Raw genomic sequence first — 24686 nt, forward strand, 5'->3', positions numbered from 1 at the left:
ATGGGAAATGTAGTTTTTTCGCCTTGTAACAACCAGAACAGTAAACACTGCAATATAGAGATCTAAAATAATTGTAAAGATTGAACAGTAAGCCTCAATAGCCACTCTCATAATTATTGCCACAATACAGAACGGATATTAAAATACACAGAAAACTATTATAAGCAATATAAAGCAGGTTATTAAGAATTTAACAATATAGTCTGCTATTCTATATAATGTTCAGCCAATTGCCTTGAATTCCAATTTCTTACCGCAGTACGAAGTGTTTTGTAGCCATATGTGTATCTTCATGGTTCTTGCCTTCTCTGCGTTAAAAGACAACCCAAACTTAATGTTTTAGCTACATGTATGTGTGAGGTATGAATTCAGACTACATATCCCAGAACACCTAGCGCGCCGTGCTTCTGTCACTCGCCGGTGTTGTGATTTGTTCACGCATGCGCAGTGCGTCTCCTATTTCAGCGCACAGTCAGGAGTTGTAAATGGAGTCAAGCGGTCATATTGACGCGATAACGCCAAGATCATATAAAGTATTAGTTGTGTGGTGCGAGAACGTTATCCGTGAGCTTTGGAGTAGTGATAGTGTGAGTTATTAGGTTATGTAAGAGTTTAGCATAGCGTTGTGCGTCCTAACGCAGCTAGTTAGCTAGCATAACTGCTACAGCGTAGCGAGGTGTTAGCTTAGCTTAGCCTAGCCTAGCTTAGCTTAGCTTAGCTTCCGCTATAACGCTTAACAGTTTGTAAGAAAGAAAAAAAAAACACGAATCCTGTGTGATATTAAAGGCTACAGCTATGGCAGAGGAGAACTCCGTTGCTATGCAACAAATGTTGGACAGGTATGTAAATTAACAACGTAAATTAAATCTAAGCACCTATTAGCTAAGTTAGCATGTTTTTAGCAATATTTTTTTAAGCACGCGCTTAATGACCGATTATAAGTTTGGCCGTTTTCTTTAGTTTTATTAAAACCCGTGAGACGTGTCCTTTATTTTGTAATGTATTTTCAATCTACCTGAAATGTTATAATTTGGACTTGCGATAGTGTGTACAGTCAGCGCATACAGTTGAGTGCAAAAGTTTACACACCCCTTAAGACAAAACTGGAGGCAACTAACTGTTACCCAAAAACTACGTGCAAGATTTCACAAATGTCTATTAAAGTAAGGGATATCAACTGCAAAACAACTCGGTGTATTTGTGAGAATTAACAACCGTTTACAAAAAGTTGTTAAAAAAAAATGTAACATTAAACCACTTGTTTAAAAATACAGTTGTCTTCTATTTAGTTGAAAGGATGTACAGAATTTTGCACCAAGCTGTCTGCGCTCTCTGGGTACCAGGTTTTTCAGGTGTTTAATGACCACAAGTACTAAAAATTTGTAAACAATCAAAACATCATCAGTTCAAAATTTGTACACAGATTGTTGTAGATGTTTTTGACGTTGAAGTTGTAATTGTAAGTTGACTGTACAGTTTTGGTTAAAAAGTAAATTAATAAGTTTTCCAAACCGATCATTTTATCTAAAAAGTATGTGCAGTCATTTTTTTTAGGGCACCAAATATATTTGGATTACAAACATAACATGACAATTGTTTTAATGTTATATGCAAAAAGCTGAAGTAAAAGTGTAAAGGGGGAAAAACAGAAAGATGATGTAACTAAACCAAAAAGATGATGGACAAAACGCTGTACATGTTCTGTTCTTTCGATGTATTGCCATCCTGTCCCCACACACCTGTCCTCAGGATACGAAGGATTAAATTGATTTATTCAGATTCACACTTTTTAGAATTTAAGTGTCGTTTTTGATGATATAAGACAGATGAAGATGATATAAGACAGAGTGATGAGAAAAAAAGAAACAATGTTTTATACGAGTAATGTTGGATGCCACTGGTAAGATTGTTAGAGTATCTATGAACAAATCTAGGTTCTTATATAATTCCTTCCTTTTCACTCACTCGCAGCTTTCCTCAATGGGCTCTCTGCTGCTTATATAACTGCTCTTCTAGAAAACTCCTGTCCCTATTTTTTCCTTAAGGTACACCTGTTCCACTATTTTTATTTTAAATTGCTTTTTTTATGGACTAGGTCATTCTGTTTGTAGTCTTCAGGGACGCATTTCTTCTTTTTTGTAGTTTTTGGGCTGTTTGTCACCACAGGAGTTAAAAATGTGCTGTGTATATAGAGCACACAATTATTTATCACCGTTATGTTTTTGCTGTTTGTCTAGCGTGTACAGTGTAGACAAGGCCTATTGAATTCTGGCATAGTTTAATGTTATAGATAAAGCAGTTGGAGGTTATCTCTACTGGCAACAACCTCAGTCAGACAAGCTTCAGCATCTTCTTTTGGTCTAGGCCTTGGGGCGATTTCAGACAGTTTTATGTAAGGACTAAAACACTTTTGGGTATTCTATAGGAAGTCTTTTAAGCCTTGTATAACACATCAAAATAAATTAATGAATAAGACATTATGCTTTTCAACTATTTATAGCTACAATTAAGGGTAGGTAGGTAAGTCAAATACCCTTTGAGATACACACTTCCCCTGCAGCTTCTAAAGCCCTGCTAGATAAATAATGGTGTCTAGTTGATAAAGTACAGCTCTATATTTTTGTAGCTTAAAAAATAACACCAGCATCACAGCAAGTTGATTAATCTCCTTCACTGACCGATAGCAACACAAAAGTTAGGTTATTGCTCCAAGATTGAGAGGGTTGTCTATTTGTATTCCGTGTTTATTAGGCCTGTAATTATTCCTCAGTTAAATTCAAGTATTTTATTTAAACTAATGATCATCAAGTATGTAGGAGCACATTAGATACGATTTATAGAGGTAGATACGCAGTTGTTTTTTCCCCTCCCTTACACCTGTTTTAAGCACAAGCCCAAACATGTGTATGATGTATTCACATCACATTGTGTTTTTTCTTTTTACCCCTTACACACCTGTCACACCTTTTCACCCTTTACACACCTGTCAAATGTGCAATGTTTTTTTTTTTTTAAGAGAAAAAATCATGTAAATGCATCAATATTATTTCAAAAGTTCACATTACTGTTCATTGCATAGTTTATAATAAGGTCATAACTCATGTTTTCATGGTTGCTTATTATGGATGCATTTATTTTTAAAGAAGGTTTAAAGACTATATTTGTAATTGCACCAAGACATTATTTTAAGTCCTTTTAAAGAATTCTTTTTTTTTTTTAACTAAAAAGTATTTTTTGCAAAAAGTATGGTAAGCTCATGTTATTGTTCTCTTAAGTCTTTTTAAGTCTTAAGTTGGCAGAATAATTGTGCTAGAACTTTAAACAGTGCATCTTTAGTCCAGACAACTGACTTGTAATCAGTGCCATTAAGGTATAAAATATTAGAAGCAAACAGACCTCTTATGGGTTACAGATTAGTTTTCATATTAAACTTGAGCTTGAGTCAGAAATGTATGTGTTTCTACAGTACATCATACCTCAGCCTTCTAGGCACTTGTGGAATTTAATTTCAAAGATAAATATCCGGCACAAACCTAACTCCACGGTGGTAAAGGTTTCATAGTAAGTGGACAGTTTAAAATGTACCCGAGATAAGCAACCCTGCAGCTACATTATTATCCAGTGCTCTGCTTGCTTGTTTGTCATCTCAGGTTGTTTAAATATAGCAGGCTTTTGGCAGTGTGGCTGTGACTCTGGTCATGTTGCAGCAACGAGTTATCGATTTGCTGCATGTCTTTTTAGCCTGTTGTGCTGCAAGGCTCTTCTGCGTCCTGACCTTGGCTGTGTGGTGGTGGGTTTTTTTTGTTTCTTTGTTTTTTTCCCCCCCCTTCTTCCTCTCTTCTTTCTTTTCCACTGAGAGTTGCATTTGCCTCACAGTCCATGCTCAGGTCCAGCTTGGGACTGGACAGAATGCACAAGCAGCCAAGTTTACTGTTAAAAGTCAAGGAAATCCAAGATTGTGTTTTAATTTGTTCATTACACAAGACTTTCTCTTTTTTGCTTTGTTTTATTGATTTGAGCCGCTTCACTTCTGCATTAAAAGGAAGCCAAATCCATGAGATTAGTGTAGTTGTGTCTGGCAGAGAATAGATAAAGAGACGGAGAGCATCTCTGGTATAATACTAAAATTAAACCGTGACCACAAAGTACTTAAGTAAATCGCTCTGTATGAGGAAACAGGGAAGAGCAAGAGAAGGAAGGATTAAGGACAGATCAAGTTTCAGCTTATTCCTTGCTTAACAGATAAGGCGTTTGTTTCTGTTTTTGTTTTCGAAGTAAGTGAATGATCATCTGATTTCATTTTGCTTTGGAATTTGTATCAGTAGCAAGTCGTACAGCTGTTTTATATGGAGCTCTCAGGATGGCCTACTGTTGGATAATTGGATATATTTGTGTTTTGTTGTGTACTGTGTATTTTTTTTTTTTTTTTTTTTTTTTTTTTTTCCATTTGTTTATTTAGACCAGCGCAAATTCAGTGAGATTTCGCAGGTCTGCTTTGTGCTTTTCTGTGCTTCATGCTCCTAAAAGTCTGGGGGAAAGTGAGTCGGAGTCAGTCAGAAAAATACCCCTGAAAGACAATCCCATGCTAGCCAACAACAAAAAAAAAAAAATGCAGCTTGTCATGTTATTGGAAAAAAAAAAACAAAAAAACATGACACCCTCTGTCCTAAAGACTTTCTAAAATAATCTTAATGTCTTAATATAAAACTTAGCTGTATTGGTTATGCTGTTTTCTAAATATATATAATGTCAGCTGTTCCTCTGCCTCTGCTCCAGGGCAGTTCTAGTTGTACTGCCTCATTGCTAACGCTTGCCACATGCAGCAACAGATAACAGCGTGGTGCTATATGTCATAGGCAGTGAGTGATCGGTTAATGTGTAATGGACTCTATCAGCTTAGGGCAGAAGGCTGAGAAGAGCTTTTATCAAGGCCTGCCACCCCCAGCTGCTTTCCTCCGCAATGCAGTCTTTCAGTTCTAGAAAAGTGAGAGCCACACTTGGATCCTCTCTGACCTTTCATAGCTGCTCTCGTCACTTACTGTCCTTCATTTTCTTTTATTTAGAAAGCCATCTATCGTAGTTTCGCTTTCTGTCCGCACTCCCTCTTAGTCACAGCGAAACACTGTTTTGTTTGCGGGCACAGGAAAGATACTTTGTCGTTAAGCCGCACGGGCCCGGTCTAGACGATGAACTCTAATTGATTTTTTAAAAATAAAAGGAAACGGTGCAAGGTGTTTTTTTTAAATATTAAAGGGATTTTTAGTTGTTGGGTTTTGCATTGCCTTCAGTGGTTTTTCTTCAGTAAACATTTTGGAAAACTAATATGGAACAAGAATCAGTATTTGTTCTACGCTTTATGCTTTACGCCAAAACCAACATAAATTGTATTGTTTTTTTTTTTTTAAAGAAGGAGCACAAATATCAGTACAAACATTAGTCTGTTTTGCTAGACCGTGTACATTCAGCAGGTTTTAGCTACTGAGTTGAGCCACTGAAAAGCATACATGATGTAAGAAATGATCAGGATGTAATTCCGGCCCAGGTGTGTCAGTAACAGCCCTGAGAAACCAGTTGGTTTCAACCGGCTATAAATAAGAAACAAACAAACAGAAGAAGAATAAAGAGCTAGAACAGATAAAGCATTGTATAATGTTTTAAACAAACCATGATTTTATTTACCATCTAGGTTTTCATGTCCAGCCACACTAAAAGTGGCCAGACAGGGATAACATCAGAGCACCGATAAATAAATCACAGTAAAACTTGCATTTGTATGGGTCATGCGTCCTGGCTGGTTTAAAAAACAAACAAAAAACCCCCTGTTCGACACTGCTCAGGCTGTATAATACGAAGATGTATTTTAGATAGAACTATACACCGTAAGCCAATGAGCTAATCTCATTCATTAATCTTTTTGTATTTGTAAAGAGATTTAACAATTTTTTTATTGGCAATAAATCATGAAGTAGTATGGAATTGAAGCCTTTTCTTCTTAGCACAGTATGCTGCGTTTTCTTATGACAGCCCAGTTGACGTTCTTGTTGGCTTTGCAGGTGGAACGTGATATGTAGTGGGTCTTGTGACACTCCCATGCGCTCGTGTGTGCAGGTTTTGGGGGTTGGGCCCTTCAGGAGAACACAGCTGTCTCTTCGAGTCAAATGTAGACAAATATCCAAGTTCAGATTTGCTTCCTTGACTGCAAATGAAAGTTCCATATCCCCCAAAAGCCCCCACCTAATAACCGAGGCAATCCTACAAGATGGTAGTTTCTGCAAGGAAGTTCTGTTCGTTAAATACCGTTATTGACATATGAAACACAGTGTTGTATTTTGGTGTGTACGCCTGATTAACCTGTGCTCTAGAGTCGAGTTTGCTTTAGGCATGTGAGATTGGATGAAATATCCCCATTATCCTACTGTGCCATTAATCTGCCAAGGAAAGAAGATGGGCAAACTTACATGACGTAGGTTGTGTTCATGTTACATTGTGACAGCAGCAAACAGTGGAAGCTGGTTTCAGGCCAGCTATGGCTGCTAATCACTAGAATAATCGTGCAGTCCTTTTTTAACCCATTAATTGGCCATAAGCAGGTTCAGCAATGGCTGCAAAACTAGTCAGGGCTGTAAGTACGTCTGACAAAGTTATTGGCTGTAACTAGACACGTTTAAAAAGATATTAACTACACATGCATTTTTGTCTGTGTGTCATACATATTGATTTCTTGCATAGCAAAGTCGCCTTAAAACACTTATGTTTAAGCTCTGATTCATGTTTTGCACGAGAAGACGTTGATGGCTTTATCTATTTGGCAGCACAGACAATGGATATTAAGAGGCATCCGAGAAAGATGTTTTGTTCCCTGTTCTGAAGTCAGACGGCAGCTACTGCGGTTCATTCAAAATAAGCTACAAATAAACCCAGTAATTAAAGACATCCTATATAATAATCACTTTCTAATGATCATTACCATTAATGTTACCGTAGCGTTAAGTTGACAGTAAATATTGTATCCTTTTAGATCATTTTTTAAGCTATAATGTAATCAATTAACAAATGTTAAATAGAAACCGTTCCAGTACCTGCTGGATTGTTGATTCTCATTATTAATAAACGAATGCTGTCTAGTGATGAACAGCTGTGTTTACTTTTCCACTGGGAACTCGATCCTGCTTTAAAGACGGAAGTCGCTATACAGTGCAACGGAAACCATTCCTTTATATTGAGGAATAGTAAGTGACTAGTAATGTTTGTTTCCTGTAATGTCATACAGGGTTATGAAGCACCATTGTATGGAACATCCAGCAGGTTCTCACAGTCACATGACTTCAGCTGTGTGAGAGAAGCCTTTGTCGAGGTGACTTGAATCCCTCTTTTTAAGAGCTACATCTAAATGGACTTGTACAAAAATGGCAAGCCATCAGTGGCATACATAATGACATGTCTGGTGTTCCCTGGATCAGTGCTTTCTGGATGTGATTTGTTTAAGCTTCTGTGGGGTTTTTATTCACATGATGAAACGTGGATCTTCACACCCATCAGTTGGCTGAAGGTATTTGGGTTGCTGTCCATTTCTTTGTTTGGCAAAGTTCTCAAATACTTAAAACACGTCGAAAAGATTACAAAGCCGCCTGCACGGTTGCCCGGGTCAAGTTCAAAGCGGACTTCAGACATAAATGCTTGTGGATTGTGTCTTTGCCTGAGGGGCATGTCGGAGAGGACAAGGGGTTTTAGGGAAGCTCTTTTGATTAGGTTCTGTATTGGTGTAGCATATATATATATGAAGTGGTTTTATTTATAGGTTGTGAGTTCAAATCCCACAACTGACAAAGAGCCACTGTTGAGCCCCAGAGAATGTTCCCTAAAGCTCAGCTGCTCAGATCTGTGGACTTGCTCAGATTTAAATCATGATTGAAAGCTTAAGATACACTCCCAGATTTCATTTGGTAGCACCATAATGCATTTGAAGATGAGCGTAGTGTTATGTGTTCATCAGGTGGAGCTTCTCTATCTGTGTAGTGTAACTTGGCTGCAGTCGGACAAAAAAAAAAAAAGGTGAGCAGGATCATTTTCCTGGCCCGAAGATGCTATCTAATGGACCCTTAGGGTTATATCCTGCATACTGAAATGTTAATGGTAACCCAAGGGTCTGGGATCTTAATTTTGAATGCCAGAGTGAGATTGCTCTTCTCAGTAACAAAGGTGATTGTAATGAGGTTTAGCATCACAACAGAAAGTAGAATTGTTCTTCAGTGGGAACCCACACACACACACACAGTCTGCTACATTGCTTATTTTAGAGGCTGTGGTTCTCAGTTCTTGCCACCTGATCCAAGACTTGAGAATGACAGCTGAATGTGTCAAAGGGGAAAACATGCCGAATCCTGTTGAATTATATAAAGCAAAATAACATTTAATTTGCTCTTATTAAAATGTTGCCACTGACTGTATGATACAGAAGATGGCCAATGGTATTCTGTTATGAGCCCCTGTTCCCTCATCCAGTGTGTTTTGGAAAAGTGGCAAGGTGTGGTGTAATAAAGCGTACTCAGGTTTTTGCCTATGGGGAATAAAGTGCTTGAAGTCGGTTCGAGATAAATTGAGGTTTTGTTGAGGGTTGAGTCCAGCACAGGTTGGTTTGTTTTCTCAAAAGCACCCATTAAACCTGCTTATTATCTGCTGAGTTAAATTTTTAAGCAGGGAAATCACCCAACACTACTGGATGCCTGCTTGCTACACACATTGAGAGAGGCAGAAACTTTTGAATTCTCAGTGGAGAAAAAAAAATCTTGAATTAACCTATTGAAAATGTGAAGTTAAGACTGATTTGTTCTGGCATTTGATTCAGAAAGTGACCTACAACATTGAAAGATCTGATGTTCTGTATTCACTCCAAAGCATGACCCAATCTTTAGCATTACCTAAACCGCCAATACGGCATCTGTGGACCTTCTGTTTTAAAGCTAAAAACATTTCATGCGTCAAACCGCACAGGTGTAATATTGCATTTATACAACGGTTCTGTAAACAAAAAATTGTTCCTTTTCTGATATTTTTGGCACAATATGACCAAATAGATTTTTTTAATTTTTACTTTTCTATTGGAAATACCTCCCAAAGAAGGCAGACTCACCAATAAGCTGCTGGCTAGCTAGCTAGCTCACAATGATTTGCTAATGATTTTTCACTGCTTCTTTTTTATCTTCCTCTCAGAAGTTGTATTCATGAAAAATTCATGGTTTATCTCTGATGTCGCTAACTGAACCCGGACTGTTGCTAGATTTGAAGTTTTACATTGAGAACACAGACAAGCAGGATAATAATGAATAAGAAGTTTCAGTGCTGATATTTGATAAAAACACACTCTTTAAACACTCAGAGTAAGGACCAGAACTAACTGTAGTAAAAAGCAGTTTACAAAAGTAATGACTTATGGAGCTTTGTAACGTTTCAACTTGAACTAGTTTTTGCAGTAAAAATTTAGCCCCTCACTCCATTTTAATGTTCCACACATTTTATTGGGGAAATGTGTCGGTGTTTCCAGAAAGAAAGAAGCAAACCTGTCATTTTAGGTAAATTTCTTCCAACCTGGTGATTTTTGAATAGGATTTCCCCAGGTCATACATGTCGTGTCATGCAGCAATATTCTAATAAACATGAACATTTTCTAGCATATTGCAGCATTTCTTTATCTCTGCTTTGAACACAGGAGATCATTAACTTTCTCTTCTCCTTCCTTGCCTTTCTATTTTCATTGTGTTGTAACAGATCCAGGTCTTGGGTAGAACACTGTGTACTGATCTGCTGCAGTAAAGCCAGGCTCAGATCCACAGCAGGAAGAGACGGTTCCCCTTTTCTGGCGATCTAAGGCTCGACTCAAGGCTTGTGTCGAAACGGATAAAGGCTTAGCTTTCAGGTCCATGTTGATGAGGAGAAGTTTGTTTTAGTTGCTCAGCTGGTCTTCAGATCATACTTTTTAGGCTGTAATTTGTAGTGAGTGGAAACCAGAGGACAGGCCATGTGTCTGTCCTGCTGTTTAACATTCTACAGATATCCCACAGTTCCCACAGCTATTAAAGTTGTAATTTCTGATTTAGCACAGTGGCCGTGACTCTAAGAAGAGCCGTTTCATTTTTATGTGGATTTTTTAATCTATGTCCATTATCCTGAGGCAAGACGTATAGTATCACAGGCTTTGTGACAAGCTTCAACTATACCATATTGCCTGGCTTTTTTTTTTTTTGGTAAAGCATTACCAGGCAACAGAATGCAACTGAATTGTGACAATCTTAAGTCTGGCTTAGACTTTATTATTCCAGCCAACTTTTAATATTATTACTCGATCAAGTTAGTAGCAACAAAACCTTAAAATGCGTTCATGTCATATTATATAATGAAGATTTCCTAATGATATGATATATACGATCACCCAAATGATCATGAGGTTCCCTTCTGAGTCTGGTTCCATTTAAGGTTTCTTCTTTACATCATCTCTTGTCACCGTCACCTCCGGCTCATTCGTTACGGATGCATGTCAGAAATATATAGTAACTGATTAACTTAATTGAATTAAAATCAAATTGATTATTCTTGTGATAAGATAATTATTGTGTTCTGCTTACACCAGGCATTGACTTTTGGACCTAGAATTTTTTAATTTTTTTACTACTAGAACTTTTATTAAACATCGTGTGTATCTGGTAATAAGGCTATTTTTCCTGTCCATTTCTGCTTGTGGCCTTCAGAGCATCGCAACAGAAGTCGGTCTGATTTTTTTGTTTGTTTATTAAAGTTTGTTATTTGTGTATTAAGTCAGTCGCTCGTGAACATGTTGATTTGTCCCACACCCAAAGAATTCCATTATATTTTGTGATTTTTGTCTGTGATTGCAAAATCCAACATTGTAGTGTAAAGCCAGCTTAACACTACCACATGTTTTCAGAACGAGAAACTGGAAAGTTCTGTAGTGGTCAACCGTTTCTCCAAAAAGGAGCCTAACCGTACAGTAAACAAACAAAAATGAAGGACCCTGAAGAAAATCCCAGAATGGAACAGGAAGAAAAAATGCCATATTCCTGGCAAAGCATTACGCAGAGAAGAGTTCTGTTGGTCAGGACTGAGGCAGTCTGGGCCGTACTTTTGTAACGAGAGGTGAAGTATGTTTTGTTGTAAAAACCTTGTCTACCTTGGCCGAGACTGAGGCATTTTCCCAGGCATTTATAATGCATGTAGATGCATGTAGACTTGATTTCTATTTTATATTTAATAAAAATGCCAGCTCATTGTAAAATTTCATTAGTCTTCATTCAATTTGGAACTTCTTTTAAGCTGGTTTTAGACCAGACCGCATGTCCAACATGCTGTCATGATAGTCATTGTGTGAAATGGGCTTTACACTTGTTAAAAGAATGTTGCGTGAATTGCAGCATGGGAACCGGAACACAAAAGAGCTTTTAAAATGGGGTCACTGGCCAAAAATGCTGAGAACCCCTCCCTCAAAGACTTGAAATAAATGGCTTTTCTCTGTATGTTTGTATTATGTCGTGTCCGTGTGTTCTCGGACAGAGGTTTGAGTTTCACGGAAGTGGATTGCATTTCCGTTCTTCTCTATCAGCGATCGTTATGAGGGAGGCAGAGTTACAGAAACAAAAGTAAGAGAAGCTTGGGGGACAAAAACCTTTCCATCGTTCCTCATTCTATATCTGTTAAAAGTTCAAATTTACCTGGTGGGTTTATTCATTTGGAGAGCTGTTTGTCTGAGAATTTCCCCGGTGATTTATAGTTCAGGACAGTGAGTACATGCATATCTCAGGTGACCTGAACTTTGGTATTTTCTCTTATTTAGTGGTGAATCCTGTTTCCCTATTTGAGAATCATTAGACGTCATTTACAGCTTTTCTTAATAATCTAAGGTTCTACAGAATGAATTTATGATGTTTTAGCAAGTGTGGTGTCGCCTTATGGCCTTTGGACCCAGCAGTACTAGAGGTTAATAGTTTGTCAGATAAGACTCAGGGTTGTTCTCCTAAGTTATTTGAGCAGCTATGCCATTCATGTTTAATTCAGAAGCACTGGATGGAAAGAATTACCCGAGAGAATGGTCGTGTGAGATGAAGAGCAGTGTCTGTCCTCCTGCCGCAGCACACACTGGGACGGGCAATACTGACAGAGGACCAGAGATTTGCCCTGCATTATTTATAGCAAGGCTGAGCTTTGAATTATAAATGGAGTAGTTTGCGATTGGGCTGCGGCATGTTTGACTCTCCACTAACATCCTGTAGCAGGCTGTTGCAACCTCAGTCCAATGTGAGTGAAGCGCATAGAGAGAAAGTAGACTCCCTGCTGACGAATGACCTGAGACTCTTTTATAGCTACACTGAAAAGCGTGTGTGTGTGTGTATATATGTATGTGCATACATAATATATAAATAAAAGGGTTTAAAATGGATTAAATCTAACATTAAATCTGTTGTCATTCATGCTGTTATTTTTAAACCTATCCAGCTATGTGTAATCATTAATTGAGATTTTTGGCATATCGGACGCTTTCCTCTTAATAGGGGTCGTGTGGGCGACATCCACGCTAGAGCTCAAAATAGCGTCCGTCTTATCGCTTATCAGCAGATGTCTCATTATTTACTCGGTTTCAAGTTTTCTGCTCCCGTGCGCTACAGTAATTATTGTTTCGCATAGATTGTTTGCACTCTGGAAATTAATCATTGTTTCAGTGGACCAGTGAAATACCAAATGCACAAGTTTCAGTGCAATTAAGGAAATGGGACTATAAATGTAAATGTGGGAACAAATATTAAAAAAGCTCTTGGGAAATCGGGGCTGTCTATCATTTGTTGACAGGTTATCGTCACGGTACAAACCCTTTTGCTGGCAATCAATAATGGAAATATAGAGGTACCTGGTTGGCCTTATTAAGTGTTTTATTTCCACATACAAAGGAAGGATGTGGTTGTAGATAGTCAGAATAGGATTGGATATGAATCAGTAGTGAAGCATGGTTGAATATTGATGCTTTCATTTTTCATTTTCTCTGTAAACCTCACTTTTTGTTGATAATAGTTCACTCAGGTGCTCGTGGTGGTTTACTTACTTGAGATTTTGTCCCATACCCAGTCGTAAATTTTACTACTCGGCACAATGGCCTTCTGTACCATTATCCAGGTTATGTGGTCAAATGTGTTATGGCTGAGTAATGTATAGATTAGGAAATAAAAAAACACGACCTAAAGTGGCAAGAAAATTGCATGCGAAGGACTTTAGCTCCGAGTTCCTCACACAACGTGGGAATTTGGGTTGGAAATGGTGCCTTTTGCATTTTACATTTTGCATTTTTTTGGCTGTGCTTTTGTCCTCATTTTGGTGGATTATTATATTTTTAATTGGATTGATGTTTGACCTCTATTCTTTGTTCAGAAGATGACAAAAAAATCTAATTTATTAAGTGGTAAACCACAGTACTTGCCACATATGCTTTGACGAGCTTAATGGGCTTTCCTTTGTTTTTCATTTCATCGAGTTTCTTTTTCTGATGCTGAGCTAATGATATTTTTTAACTTGTGCTTAGTCACTGACGCAGAATGCTGGGCTGTCCTTCCTTTGCTGCTCTGTAATGATTCTTGCTCTCATTCTGTCTTCTGTTTTTATTCTGCCTCCCTCCTTTCTTGCTCTTTTTTCCCTTCTTTTTTTAAACAGGCAGGTGTCAACGGTAGTCTTATTTTTACTGTTCCAATCACTCATTGAAGAAAAATTTTAAAAACTATTACGTGACATTTTTCCCCCTGGTTTTCTAAAGTGACTGCTGTACTGCTATAGCAGACCAACACCTTGGTTTTCTCTTTCTTGCATCGTTCTGAAACGAATGGTTGTGTATAAAGCTTGTAAAGAGGAACAGCTTTTCAAAAAGCTTTCAGACATTTCACAAATTAAAATGCAAACGTTGCTAAATGTTTTTGAATCATGTCCTTTATAATGTACTGTCAGGTCCAGGGTCAGGTTCTACTGGATTTTCAAGGTAATGTGCATCTGGAAAGGAGTCAAAATACCAACACACCAGCAAGACAGTACTTTTCCCTCTCCTCCCAAACTGGCTGTGTAGTGCTACAATTACACTTGGGTTTGTTCATAATAAATGCCGCTAGTGATTCACAGGCGTTTAAATTTTTCCTTTTCCAGTATTCGGTTGTTTAGGTCATATCTAGCTTCTACTAGCAGAAAATTACTGGTATAAACGTAAGTGTTTTATTATTTAGCAGAAAGCAGTGTTTAATAGTGCTATTATTACCGGATGTTCAGTTTGTCCTCTGGAGCTTTTTTGATGAATAGAAATTGTAACAGAATGTACGTTCCTCATTTTTCTTTCAACCTCTGTGTTGTACAGGAGTTGCTGGGTGTGTTTTGCCACAGATGAGGATGACCGCACTGCTGAGTGGGTGCGGCCGTGCCGATGCCGCGGCTCCACCAAGTGGGTGCATCAAACCTGCTTGCAGCGCTGGGTAGACGAGAAGCAGCGGGGCAACAGTACAGCACGTGTGGCCTGTCCTCAGTGCAATGCCGAGTACCTCATTGTCTTCCCCACGCTAGGTATGTGTAATGCTGCTACTGAGTTTTAACCTCTGATACCAACAAGCACAGGACACTTACATAAGGCTATCTATGACCTATCTGTCGAAGAGTCTTTGCAACCCTGAGATTTATTTTTTGCTTACGGGGGGAGATTAAGTGACTTTAATGATCAGAACCAGCAATCATGCCCAACAATTTTGCCATTTCACCCTGACTAAAGTCCTGTTCTAAATAACTTAATGTTAATCTTTTCCAGAGCTATAACCTTCGTTGTGATTCTTTATTAGGATGTTCAGTAGGAATCTGCAACAGGAATTTGGCCTCTGTCTAACTTCATATTTATATAAACACTGTCATAGATGATTATTCAGCAATGAATAAGATTTTTTTCCCCTTGGAATAAATTTTACACACAAAATCTTTATTTTTTCACCTATGAGACTCATAGCTATTTGGTGGCAAGGGAGAAAATGGTCATTCTTCATCTTAGGGCTGTGCTAAAAGTTTCAACTGTCAATTTGGAGACTCACGAACAAGACGTAAACCAAGACAAGCTGAATTCTTTTGATGGTGGAATGAAAGCATGGAAGCGCGAAGTCATTTCACCTTACAAGACTGGGGGAAGAATGTTTGAGAAATGTGTATAAAACACAGGTTCCAGGAAACATCTGAAAATAGAAAGAATAGACAAATCAAACCTATAGCCTACCAACTATTAAGAATAATTCCAGTGGCCACTGGAGATTACAACATGGCAGCATAGCACTGCACAATGAGATATTGCTATGTTATGAAGCCCTAATCCCATCCTCTATGGGTCCAGGGACTTTCCCACAGGGGGTCACTTAGTGATTAAAGAGGTCTGTGTGTGTGCTCCAGTGCTTCATTTCCTTATCCTTTGTGAGGAATGCTGTCCACATGGTGTAGCCTCCAATCCTCCTTTTTTTTTTCAACTTTAGTCAAAATGTGACTCTTCATGTTCTTCACTTCCTCTTTTCCTCGGGTGGCTTTTCCCTCATTTTCATTTGTCGTCTCAGTTCGATTCCTCAGCTAAGAGAGTTCATACTCAGAAACAGGGTGATGATCTCAGTATGTTTTTAGAAACAAGGAACCTTCCTAGGAAAGGGTCATCTTTTGTGTCTATGGTGAAGCTTGCTGACACAACAAGGTTATTAGCTGTCTCTGGCCCATATCAAACAACCAATATACCTGTCAACACATTCAAAATCCCCCTGTGTAGGAAACACAAAGGTGAACGTTTTTTCTGGTGGATTCTAGTTGAGTTGGAGCAGGAAATTATAAAGCTTCAGGCAAGGTTGCCTAATCCACCCCTGCTGCTCATTTTGAGGTTAGGGGCAGCTCTTATTGAGAGTGAGCCATGACCAAGAGATAGTGTGTGTCTGATGTGGCAGTAAACAGGCAGTGAGTTATTTATAGTGTGTTTGCTGTGCTGCCCGACATGATGTGCTGTATCTGCTGGGCGCAACTTACATCTTCATCGAATGCACAGTCTGGACTTTGTCACACTGTCTAACTATTTGTCTACCCAACTTTTTGTACCTGTCTTTCCTATTCCCTATGTCTCTCTCGCTCTCACACTTTCCATATGTGTCTTTTTCTCTTGTTCCTTGTCAATGTAAGTTTCTCTCTCTCCCTCTCTCCCTCTCTCTCCCCCTCCCCACCAAGGTCATAGGACTTTGTGTAAGGACCTGTTCTAATGAGTTAATAAAGGCCAGTTATCCACATTTATATTAGTCCTTTTCTTTCAAAAACACATTTATTTATGCAGTGGCGATGATTTTTGATGTATATCATCAACTAGAGACCTTTTAGATACAAATAGGAATTTTATTCTGTAGTGAGCAGATGTCATTTTGGAGTCTGCTTGTCAGTGATTTTTCTCTGTCTTTGTGCTTCTAAATGGATTGAATAATCTTCAGAAAGTCTTAATAAAACCCTTCTTTTTGTTCTTTCTCCATTTCCTCTGTTCTTGCCTACTGTCTGGCTGTGTCGGGCTCATGTTGGTTTATTTCTGGATAATGCTGTCTGTATCATTTCACCTCCTTGTCCGTGGCCAACTGTGAAATTGCACTGTATGTGTGCTTCATTCACCTTGCAAAAGAAAGAGGAAGGTGGGGAGAGGAAGGAGCCGGAATGGGCACAAAGACTACCTTGGTCTGTTTTTTTTTTGTTTTTTGTTTAAAGTTAAGCTTTCCCAATCCATTAAACACTTCCTTCTTCAAACATTCTGGCTTGAATGTCTACCAGTGAATATTTGATTTGGGACTTGAGCTGAATTTGAAGAAGGAGATTTCCTGTTGCTATGCAGGAGTACAAGTGGATGGACACACATGAAGGAAAAGGCAGCTTCACGTTTAATGAGAGAAGAGGCACGAGTCCTGACCTTAATTGTGTTATAATGTCTTTGATGAGGTCATTGTAAAGAAGAACGGATCTAGGAGCAGACAGTCTGACAGGGCTTCAACTTTGCTCAACCTATTTCCTTTTTAGCCACATGCTCTTGTAGGAAGGGAGGGCAAGAAAGAATGTCAGCAAACATCTCCATCTCCTGCTTAGTCACGATATGAAACTTCTCTCGCACTGACGAACCATTTAAAGCCTAAAACTTTGCTGATTGCATAGGTGTTGCTGATTTATTATTTTTAGGCTTAAAGTAAGCAAACACAGCTGACCTTACCGCTCAGAGTGCTGACAGGAAGAGAAAAGGCCGCAACCAGCTCTGTCAGCTTTATGCTTTATTACTGTTCCAACGATGCATGATGCATTAACTCTATGCTGAGCAAGAAATGACTGGACATGCAGCAGTTACTGAGCATATAAAATGTAGAGAATTTATATTTACTTCATTCTAAATCCTTTCATTTTTAAAATTTAAAATGGACCAAATGGACCTCAAACTATTGTAGAGTATTTCTTTTTACAGTGATGTTTTGAGTGCTGGTGTGTGTGTATGAGGAGTTGAACACTGGAGCGACACCCTGCAGCAGATCCTGGGATGTTTTCAGTCATTACACAGCAGTTTACACATACAGTTAAAGTGTACCTAACTCCACTTACCTGGCTACAAAAAGTACATTTTGTTCGCTTGAAGCTCAAAAACAGGCCACAGAAGAAAGCACCGTAATTCTAACTGCGTTAATGCATTTTAAAGGTACACTATACTTCCGAGTTTACTGGTTATCAAAGTGTGATGCATTAAACTTAACCAGAGAGCCTGTAATCATTTGTTATTTAGTTATTTTATTTAGGTTTTTTGTCGCACTGGTGGACTTTACTATAATTATCAAAAGTAATTATATTTGATTGAGTTCTGGGGAGAATTCACTTATACGAAGATATATGGCTGCAAAAAAAAGTGACCAAACTATTACTGTATACAGTTAAATAATCAACCTAATATTTAAACCTTTTGCAGTCAATACATTTCACACTTCCAACTATTTAATAACTTTGGCTCTAGGTTGTTGTTTTTTGTTTTGTTTTTAAGAGCCTGATTTGAAGTTCCACAATGTTCCTCTTTTGCTATTGACAGTTTCAAGCTGTACTGCGCAAGTCATCCATTGCTCGCGCCAGTCCGGATGAAGTCTTTGGCACGAGTCTGAATTAAAGGCCTAACACTGATGGGGATTCTTCAGTGAAACAAACGACTTTTCATTCTCAAATTTACGTTTAATTATGAGTTGCGTCACTCGACCATATTTTTTTTGGTCAGGTTGAGCTTAGGATTTATGTAAGACCAAGAAAAAAAAAGACACCGAGGTTTCATGTAGCTGTCGTCAGGTGGCCAACAACATGGACAAAATGTTTTTGTAGACAGCCAGCTGCTGGCTCAGAGTGGCTGGAAACAGTTATTCCATCAGGCCTGGAGCTCAGGGTAGCTCAATTTGCACCCACTTTTAAAAATTATCTTAATTATGGAATATGTGGCCGGCAGTAGAAAGAAATGGGTCAGCTTTTCCTTTTTCCAATAACCATTAGGGATGACTTCCACCCCCAGCCTCCCCACAGTGCCATGCTGTAATGCTTAGACAGGGAGAAAGATGTAGGGGTTCCGGCACTGTCATCAGAGACGGATGGATCTTCTAGTGAGGGATATTGATGAGCTTGGCACAGGCAGGTATGGCTTAAAGCAAGCACTGCCCTGCAAAGTGGCTGCATTGTTGATGTCTAAAACGCAAAGGCTCTCCAAGTTCAGAAATGCTTTATAAAAAAAAAAAAAACTCAAATTTAATCTCCTAAGTGCATTAACATTACAAATGGAGGACACTGTGTTAGCTTTGGGTGTTTAAGTGTCCATGTTTATCACTTTTCCCAATGTGTTTTTTTTTTTGGGCTCTTTGACCTTGTTGAATCACATGCTTTCAATAAGGTTTCCCAAGTTACAGTGCCAGTACCAATACATTAAGTGACTCATGGCAGTGGTTGGTTTATGTGACCACTCATGTTAAACGCTCATAATGAACCACTTAGACATGATAAATATGTTTGTGTTCTTACTCTGGCTGGCGGTGAGAATAGCTGTCATTGAAACTGTAGACAGGTCTTGGAAACCAGCTTTTTAATCCTGTAATGTGAACTTGTGCATGTGAGTAGAGTTGACACCGCAAGGCATTTTGTCACCATCGTAGGAGAAAAGAAGGATATGAACTGAAAGGGAGGCGCTCACCAGTGTCTGGAATGCTCAGTACTTTCCTTGCCAGTCTGCGGCGCCATGGCAACAGTGCCACACAGTTTGCTTTTTAAAGGGAAGGGAGCAGTCAGAGTTTCATTCAAACCAGTCTGCGTAAGATTAACAGCCCTGTCCTTTATTAAATCACACCATGTCCTTGCTTTCACTTGAGTTGAAATGATTCTTTTCTTTTTCTGCCTCAAATACATTATTTATTTATTTTTTAAATGTTCTGCTAAAATCTTAAACCCTTGAAGGTCAACTTCCAGTAGCCTTAGTGCTGTTTCCAGACACACTGTTTTTAAGCATATTAAGAGGTTATAAACGTGACAGCACGGAGGGAGGAAGTCAGGCATCCCGGTGGTAAAATGTTGTGTGTCTTATAAGCTGCTCAAGAATGTGAGTCAGAGAAGAATAGACAGAAAGTGAAAGATGTATAAAGTGAAGCTGTGAATTTATTAATGCTGAGATGAATGCATCCTTCCTTAATAAACTGCTGTAAAAGTGACTTTCTAGTCGGTGAGGTTCGTTGTAAACATGCATAAGGATAAATAGCAAAGTAATAATAGACAATCAAGGAGCAGCAGTCAATCAGCTTCAGCCTAGTTTCAGTCAGTGCCAGTAAACTGACATTCCGTGTGTGGAATTCACACAGAAGTATGCTTCATGGGTTTCCCCTATTGCTTTCATATTCAGTGATCACAATCTAATTAACTTAATGAATGGCAAATTTTTGTTTCTCTTTTTTTGGGTGTGTAGGAAATGTATTCAGACACACCTACTGTACAACCATTCACGGAGGACATGTTAATTAGCGCATTATTTCTGACCAGTGTGTTACAGCAGGGAAGCAGAAACTATGCAGGGCAGGGTTGCCAGAAATTGGTCTAAAGAATGTAGTAGTGAGAGTGTCTGATCACACGCTAGAGAACTTCTGCATCGTATTTTCATGTGAGCTGGTCGTCATCCTGGTAATCGCTTATTGCATAGTAATGTATAGCTTTAATGATAGCTGTGTTCTGTTCCCAACCCCAGTGCTGCAGGAAAAAGTTCAATTCTAATCAGATTTGTTTTTAATAGATTATGAAAGGACTGTGCAGCCCTGCTTCCTACCAGGGCTGGAGTTTGCAGAGTGAATAAGTTTAGCATCAGCTGGTAAACAAGGGAGAAGGGACTAATGAGGATGCACCAGAAATTGATCTGCTGCCCCCTGCTGGAGATGCAGCCCCTTGTATGCCCATGACTTCTGATTGTTCCTTTTCTCTTCCTTTAGTCCTTTATTCCTTTATTCAATACCAGTTGTGTTAAACCTGTGCTTTTTATACTGATGTAGTCGTTCTAAATCCTTTGTAATGAACACCTTAAAAATCCTGAAATGCTGTAACATGTATTTGTTGAGTTAAAGATCCTGAGGACTAAATAGATCTAACTTTGTCTCTGTCTTTGTCTCTCTCTGTCACTCCATATACAGGACCCATTGTGTATGTGCTGGATTTGGCAGACAGGCTTATTTCCAAAGCATGCCCATTCGCTGCAGCTGGCATCATGGTGGGCTCCATCTATTGGACTGCGGTCACATATGGAGCAGTCACAGTAATGCAGGTACACACACACACACACACACACACACCTGTTAAATTTCATGTTCAAGAAAAAGTGTACAATTTGATGGCTAACTTTTTTTTTTTTTTTTCCCCCCCAAAAGGTGGTTGGCCATAAGGAAGGGCTGGACGTGATGGAGAGGGCTGATCCGCTGTTCCTCCTTATCGGACTGCCCACCATCCCAGTCATGCTCATTCTGGGAAAGATGATACGCTGGGAGGACTATGTGCTGCGTCTGTGGAGGAAGTATTCTAACAAGCTGCAGATCCTCAACAGCATCTTCCCTGGTTAGAGTCCCATCCATGTCTGTTGTGTTTTGGGTGTCTGCTTTAGAGTTTTCTTGCCCTAGTTTACAGGATGTCTGTGCACTGTATCGGGGAGAGTGCTGTACCCGAAAATGCTGCTCTGGACTGAAAGATTAATAACTCATCTATTTATACTAATCACCTGAGAGCAGCTGGGTGAAGAAAAAAAAAAACTGGAAAATAAGTGGAATTACTGTTGATTTTCTGATGACAGCAGCTCATATAGTGTCTATTCCTCTGTCCTAGTATTTATAAAATGTCAGTGGTCATGTTTCCACCAGATGGAAAAACATGCTGTTACTGTAATGTGGTATAATTAAACTTACTAGATGTCAGCACTTTACTTACTCACATGTACTTATGATTAGACAAATTGTCTGACATACTATGACATTTTCAAACACAGCATTATAATTAGCGCTATCTGTAAATCCATCCTCCTGCTGTTGATGCCTTATTTATTTTGAATCCAGACCACCCATGTTTTGTAGGGATTGGATGTCCAGTTCCCAGAATCCCTGCCGAGGCAAGTCCGTTAGCCGATCACGTATCAGCCACTCGGATCCTGTGTGGAGCGCTGGTGTTCCCCACCATCGCCACCATCGTAGGCAAGCTCATGTTTAGCCGTGTCAACTCCAACCTGCAGAGGACCATCCTGGTAGGCTGCAAACCTTTATTTTTAAAACGCTAAGGATGATTGAAATGTGTTTGAGTCTCAAAGATTTTGTCCATGAGAATTAAGGAGGGGCAGCAAGGCATATAAAAGGACAGCATAAGATACTTGGGGAAATTTTCCCCACACATACAGCATGTGAGGAAATGCAGTTACAGGAAAATATTCTACTTCATGGGGCTAACAGTAATAATGCCATGTGGCAGGTGTATTATGCCACCCCATGGTTGATTATTGTTCTTTATCAGTGACCATGTCATGTAGTATGATTGCATCTGTACAGGTCATTGGTTAGACAACGTGTGTGCAAAAATGTCTCAAATTCAATCATAGTGCATCACGATGCTTCCTCTTTCTGCAGGGTGGCATTGCATTTGTGGCCATTAAAGGTGCGTTTAAGGTGTACTTTAAACAGCAGCAGTACCTTCGCCAGGCCCATCGCAAGATCCTCAACTTTCCAGAGCAGGAAGAAGCCTGAGGGACAAAGAGCGAATGTCCGCAGCCCTTTAAGACACAGATCTCCATGCCATCTGCACCATGTTGTGTGTGTGTATGTGTGTGTCGGTGTGCGTGCATGCTGTGGAGCGAATACAGACGTCTGCTGCTGGAACAAGCTTAAACCTGGTTGCTACAACTTAAGAAATGTGTATTTGAGAGTAGGGGAGTGGACATAGGGACGAACGTTGCAGCACCCCAAAGCATTTCTGATTCACGCAAGCTGTTCGGTTTTGTCTCTCCCTGAGAATGTGATTATTTTTACTCTCTTCCATCTGTATGTACAAGTAAAGATTCAGATTCTTCTCATGTTATAATCAGAGCTGGCAGAGGTTCCTTCTTTTCTGTATTTTATAGGTTGTAGTATTTTTAAGTTAAGAACATGTTGAATTCTAAGAGTTTTATGTGAATAAATGACTGATTTTTTTTTTATAAATACTATGATTTTGAGATGGATTAGAAATATTGCCTTTTGGTGACTACTCTTTCAGAGCTGACATTACATGCTGCTACAAATATAAATGTATACAATCAGAGACACTGATTTACTCACCCTACTTTATATTTTAATGGAGATCATTTGGGTTTCTGGATCTACATTTATTCTAGTCTGAGACAAGAATTTTAACCTACTATGTATTTGCAGTTCAGACTAGTATTAACACGCATCCAGATCCCTGTCTCGGTTGTAAAACGATGAGGTGCTACGGGAGTATCATCTACACCATGACTAATGCAAAATCTTTCTATAAGCTTGAAAAGCCTCTATCAGTTTGGTACAATAATGAAGTTAAGAAGAATTGATTTGAAAATGAATTTTCTTGACCATCCCGAGAACGTGCTCACCACAAAAAGGTCAAAAATTTCTTTAAAAAAAAAAAAAGTCTCCAAACTGACTAATTTCTTGCTCTGTTTAACGGTCTAAAAGAAAATGACCCACTGAATAAGATTACTCGGTGATCATCAACAAGTGGTTTTCAAAATCTAACTTCCGGAAAAGCCATTATCTCTGATCACTGTCTCATCCTTCACTCATTCTTAATGAGCCCCACTACATTTAATCCATTTCATCCACAGTAAGCCTGAGACTTTCCCTCTGATGTGGTGACCAGGTCACTTTCTCCTGAAATGTCTCCAAACGAATAGAGAATAAATAAGATGAGCGTCTATGGTTAACTACAGGGAACATTGCCTGAGTGCTTTATAATAATGGAAGGTGTGTGATGGTTATCATGACTAACAGATGGATCGATTTAAGTGACTTTCTGTCCATGTGATCACTCCTAAGTAACTGCATTTATGATCGCCCTTTGTATAAGAAACTTGGTCAGAACTAAGAGATGTAAGTGTATTACATTTAAAAAAAAAGTGAGGGATTTTATTTCCTTGGGAAAATCGCATGTAAATAACAACTGACTGCAGTGTGAAGGACGACAGCGTTGTGCTCAGCTTTTTCAATGCAGTAAACTTCAGCCTTTAATGCGGAGTAGCTACCGTGGCAGGTTTTAATATAGTGCCAGACACAGCTTTTGTTATACACTCAATACAACCAATGTAATTCAGAAAACATGTCAAAATTGTTCATGCACATGAAAGGAAAAAAGCTTGATGAAAGCCCCAGGCTTATCTTTACCCAAATGGTTACTGCCATTTTCAGCCAATAATCAATTAATCACTGTGTCTAACCAGTGCTTTGAATATATTAGAAAACTCACTATAAACACATGACTTGTATATACAGATATTGCTTCTGGTCGATTTGTCAATAAATGTATTTTTCCACTGCTTGACTGACTTATGGGCCTTTTTTTAAAAGTTTAAATCCCAAATGAAAATGCCAAATATCCAAAACCAGTTTCCTGTGATGGTGCACTTTTTGAAATGTGTTTAACACTGTACAATTTAACATCTATAATCTTTAACAAGAAGCAACCCGGAATTCATTTGATAAGTTTTAATTGTACACCAGTCTCACAATAGCATTCACTAGAGCTCAAACATCGCCTGTTCTAAAGGGGTTATAATGTTACTTCACAGCAATTCTTTTAATTCATTTAATTTGTCATCACTCATTTTTCCTTATTGAACATCTAAATACGTGCGCTTCGAAACTTCATTAGTTAGCTGTAAAAACAATGCGTCTAATTTGTTTAAAAAGGAGCCATTCCCATATAGCAATTTTGGTGCACAAAAAAAAAGTGCATTGGATAAAGTAGCTGTTTTAAAGTGAACTACTATACATTTGGTTGATTATCTAACTAGAATGATGAGATACCACTGTTTCTTACTCGTAGTGGATATGATTATGATCCATGAAGGAATAAAACTACACCAGCACAGTTATTTT

The 24686-nt window shown here is 38.7% G+C and overlaps 1 protein-coding gene across 2 annotated transcripts; it reads left to right on the forward strand.

The window, feature by feature from the left end:
* Positions 1–437: 437 nt before the first annotated feature.
* On the forward strand, positions 438–24126 carry marchf5 (membrane-associated ring finger (C3HC4) 5). Of its 2 annotated transcripts, none has more exons than XM_060872785.1 (6): positions 438–839; positions 14390–14592; positions 20736–20866; positions 20970–21153; positions 21645–21829; positions 22206–24126. In XM_060872785.1, the coding sequence occupies exons 1-6, from the start codon at positions 796–798 to the stop codon at positions 22320–22322; spliced, it is 864 nt and encodes a 287-aa protein (XP_060728768.1). In that variant the 5' UTR covers positions 438–795; the 3' UTR covers positions 22323–24126. The 2 variants fall into 2 exon arrangements, with proteins under 2 accessions (XP_060728768.1, XP_060728769.1); XM_060872786.1 differs by having other exon boundaries at positions 440–839; positions 21663–21829.
* The last annotated feature ends 560 nt before the right edge of the window (positions 24127–24686 follow it).

The sequence above is a fragment of the Tachysurus vachellii genome, chromosome 6, assembly GCF_030014155.1.
Source record: "Tachysurus vachellii isolate PV-2020 chromosome 6, HZAU_Pvac_v1, whole genome shotgun sequence".
Classification (NCBI taxonomy): Eukaryota; Metazoa; Chordata; class Actinopteri; order Siluriformes; family Bagridae; genus Tachysurus; species Tachysurus vachellii.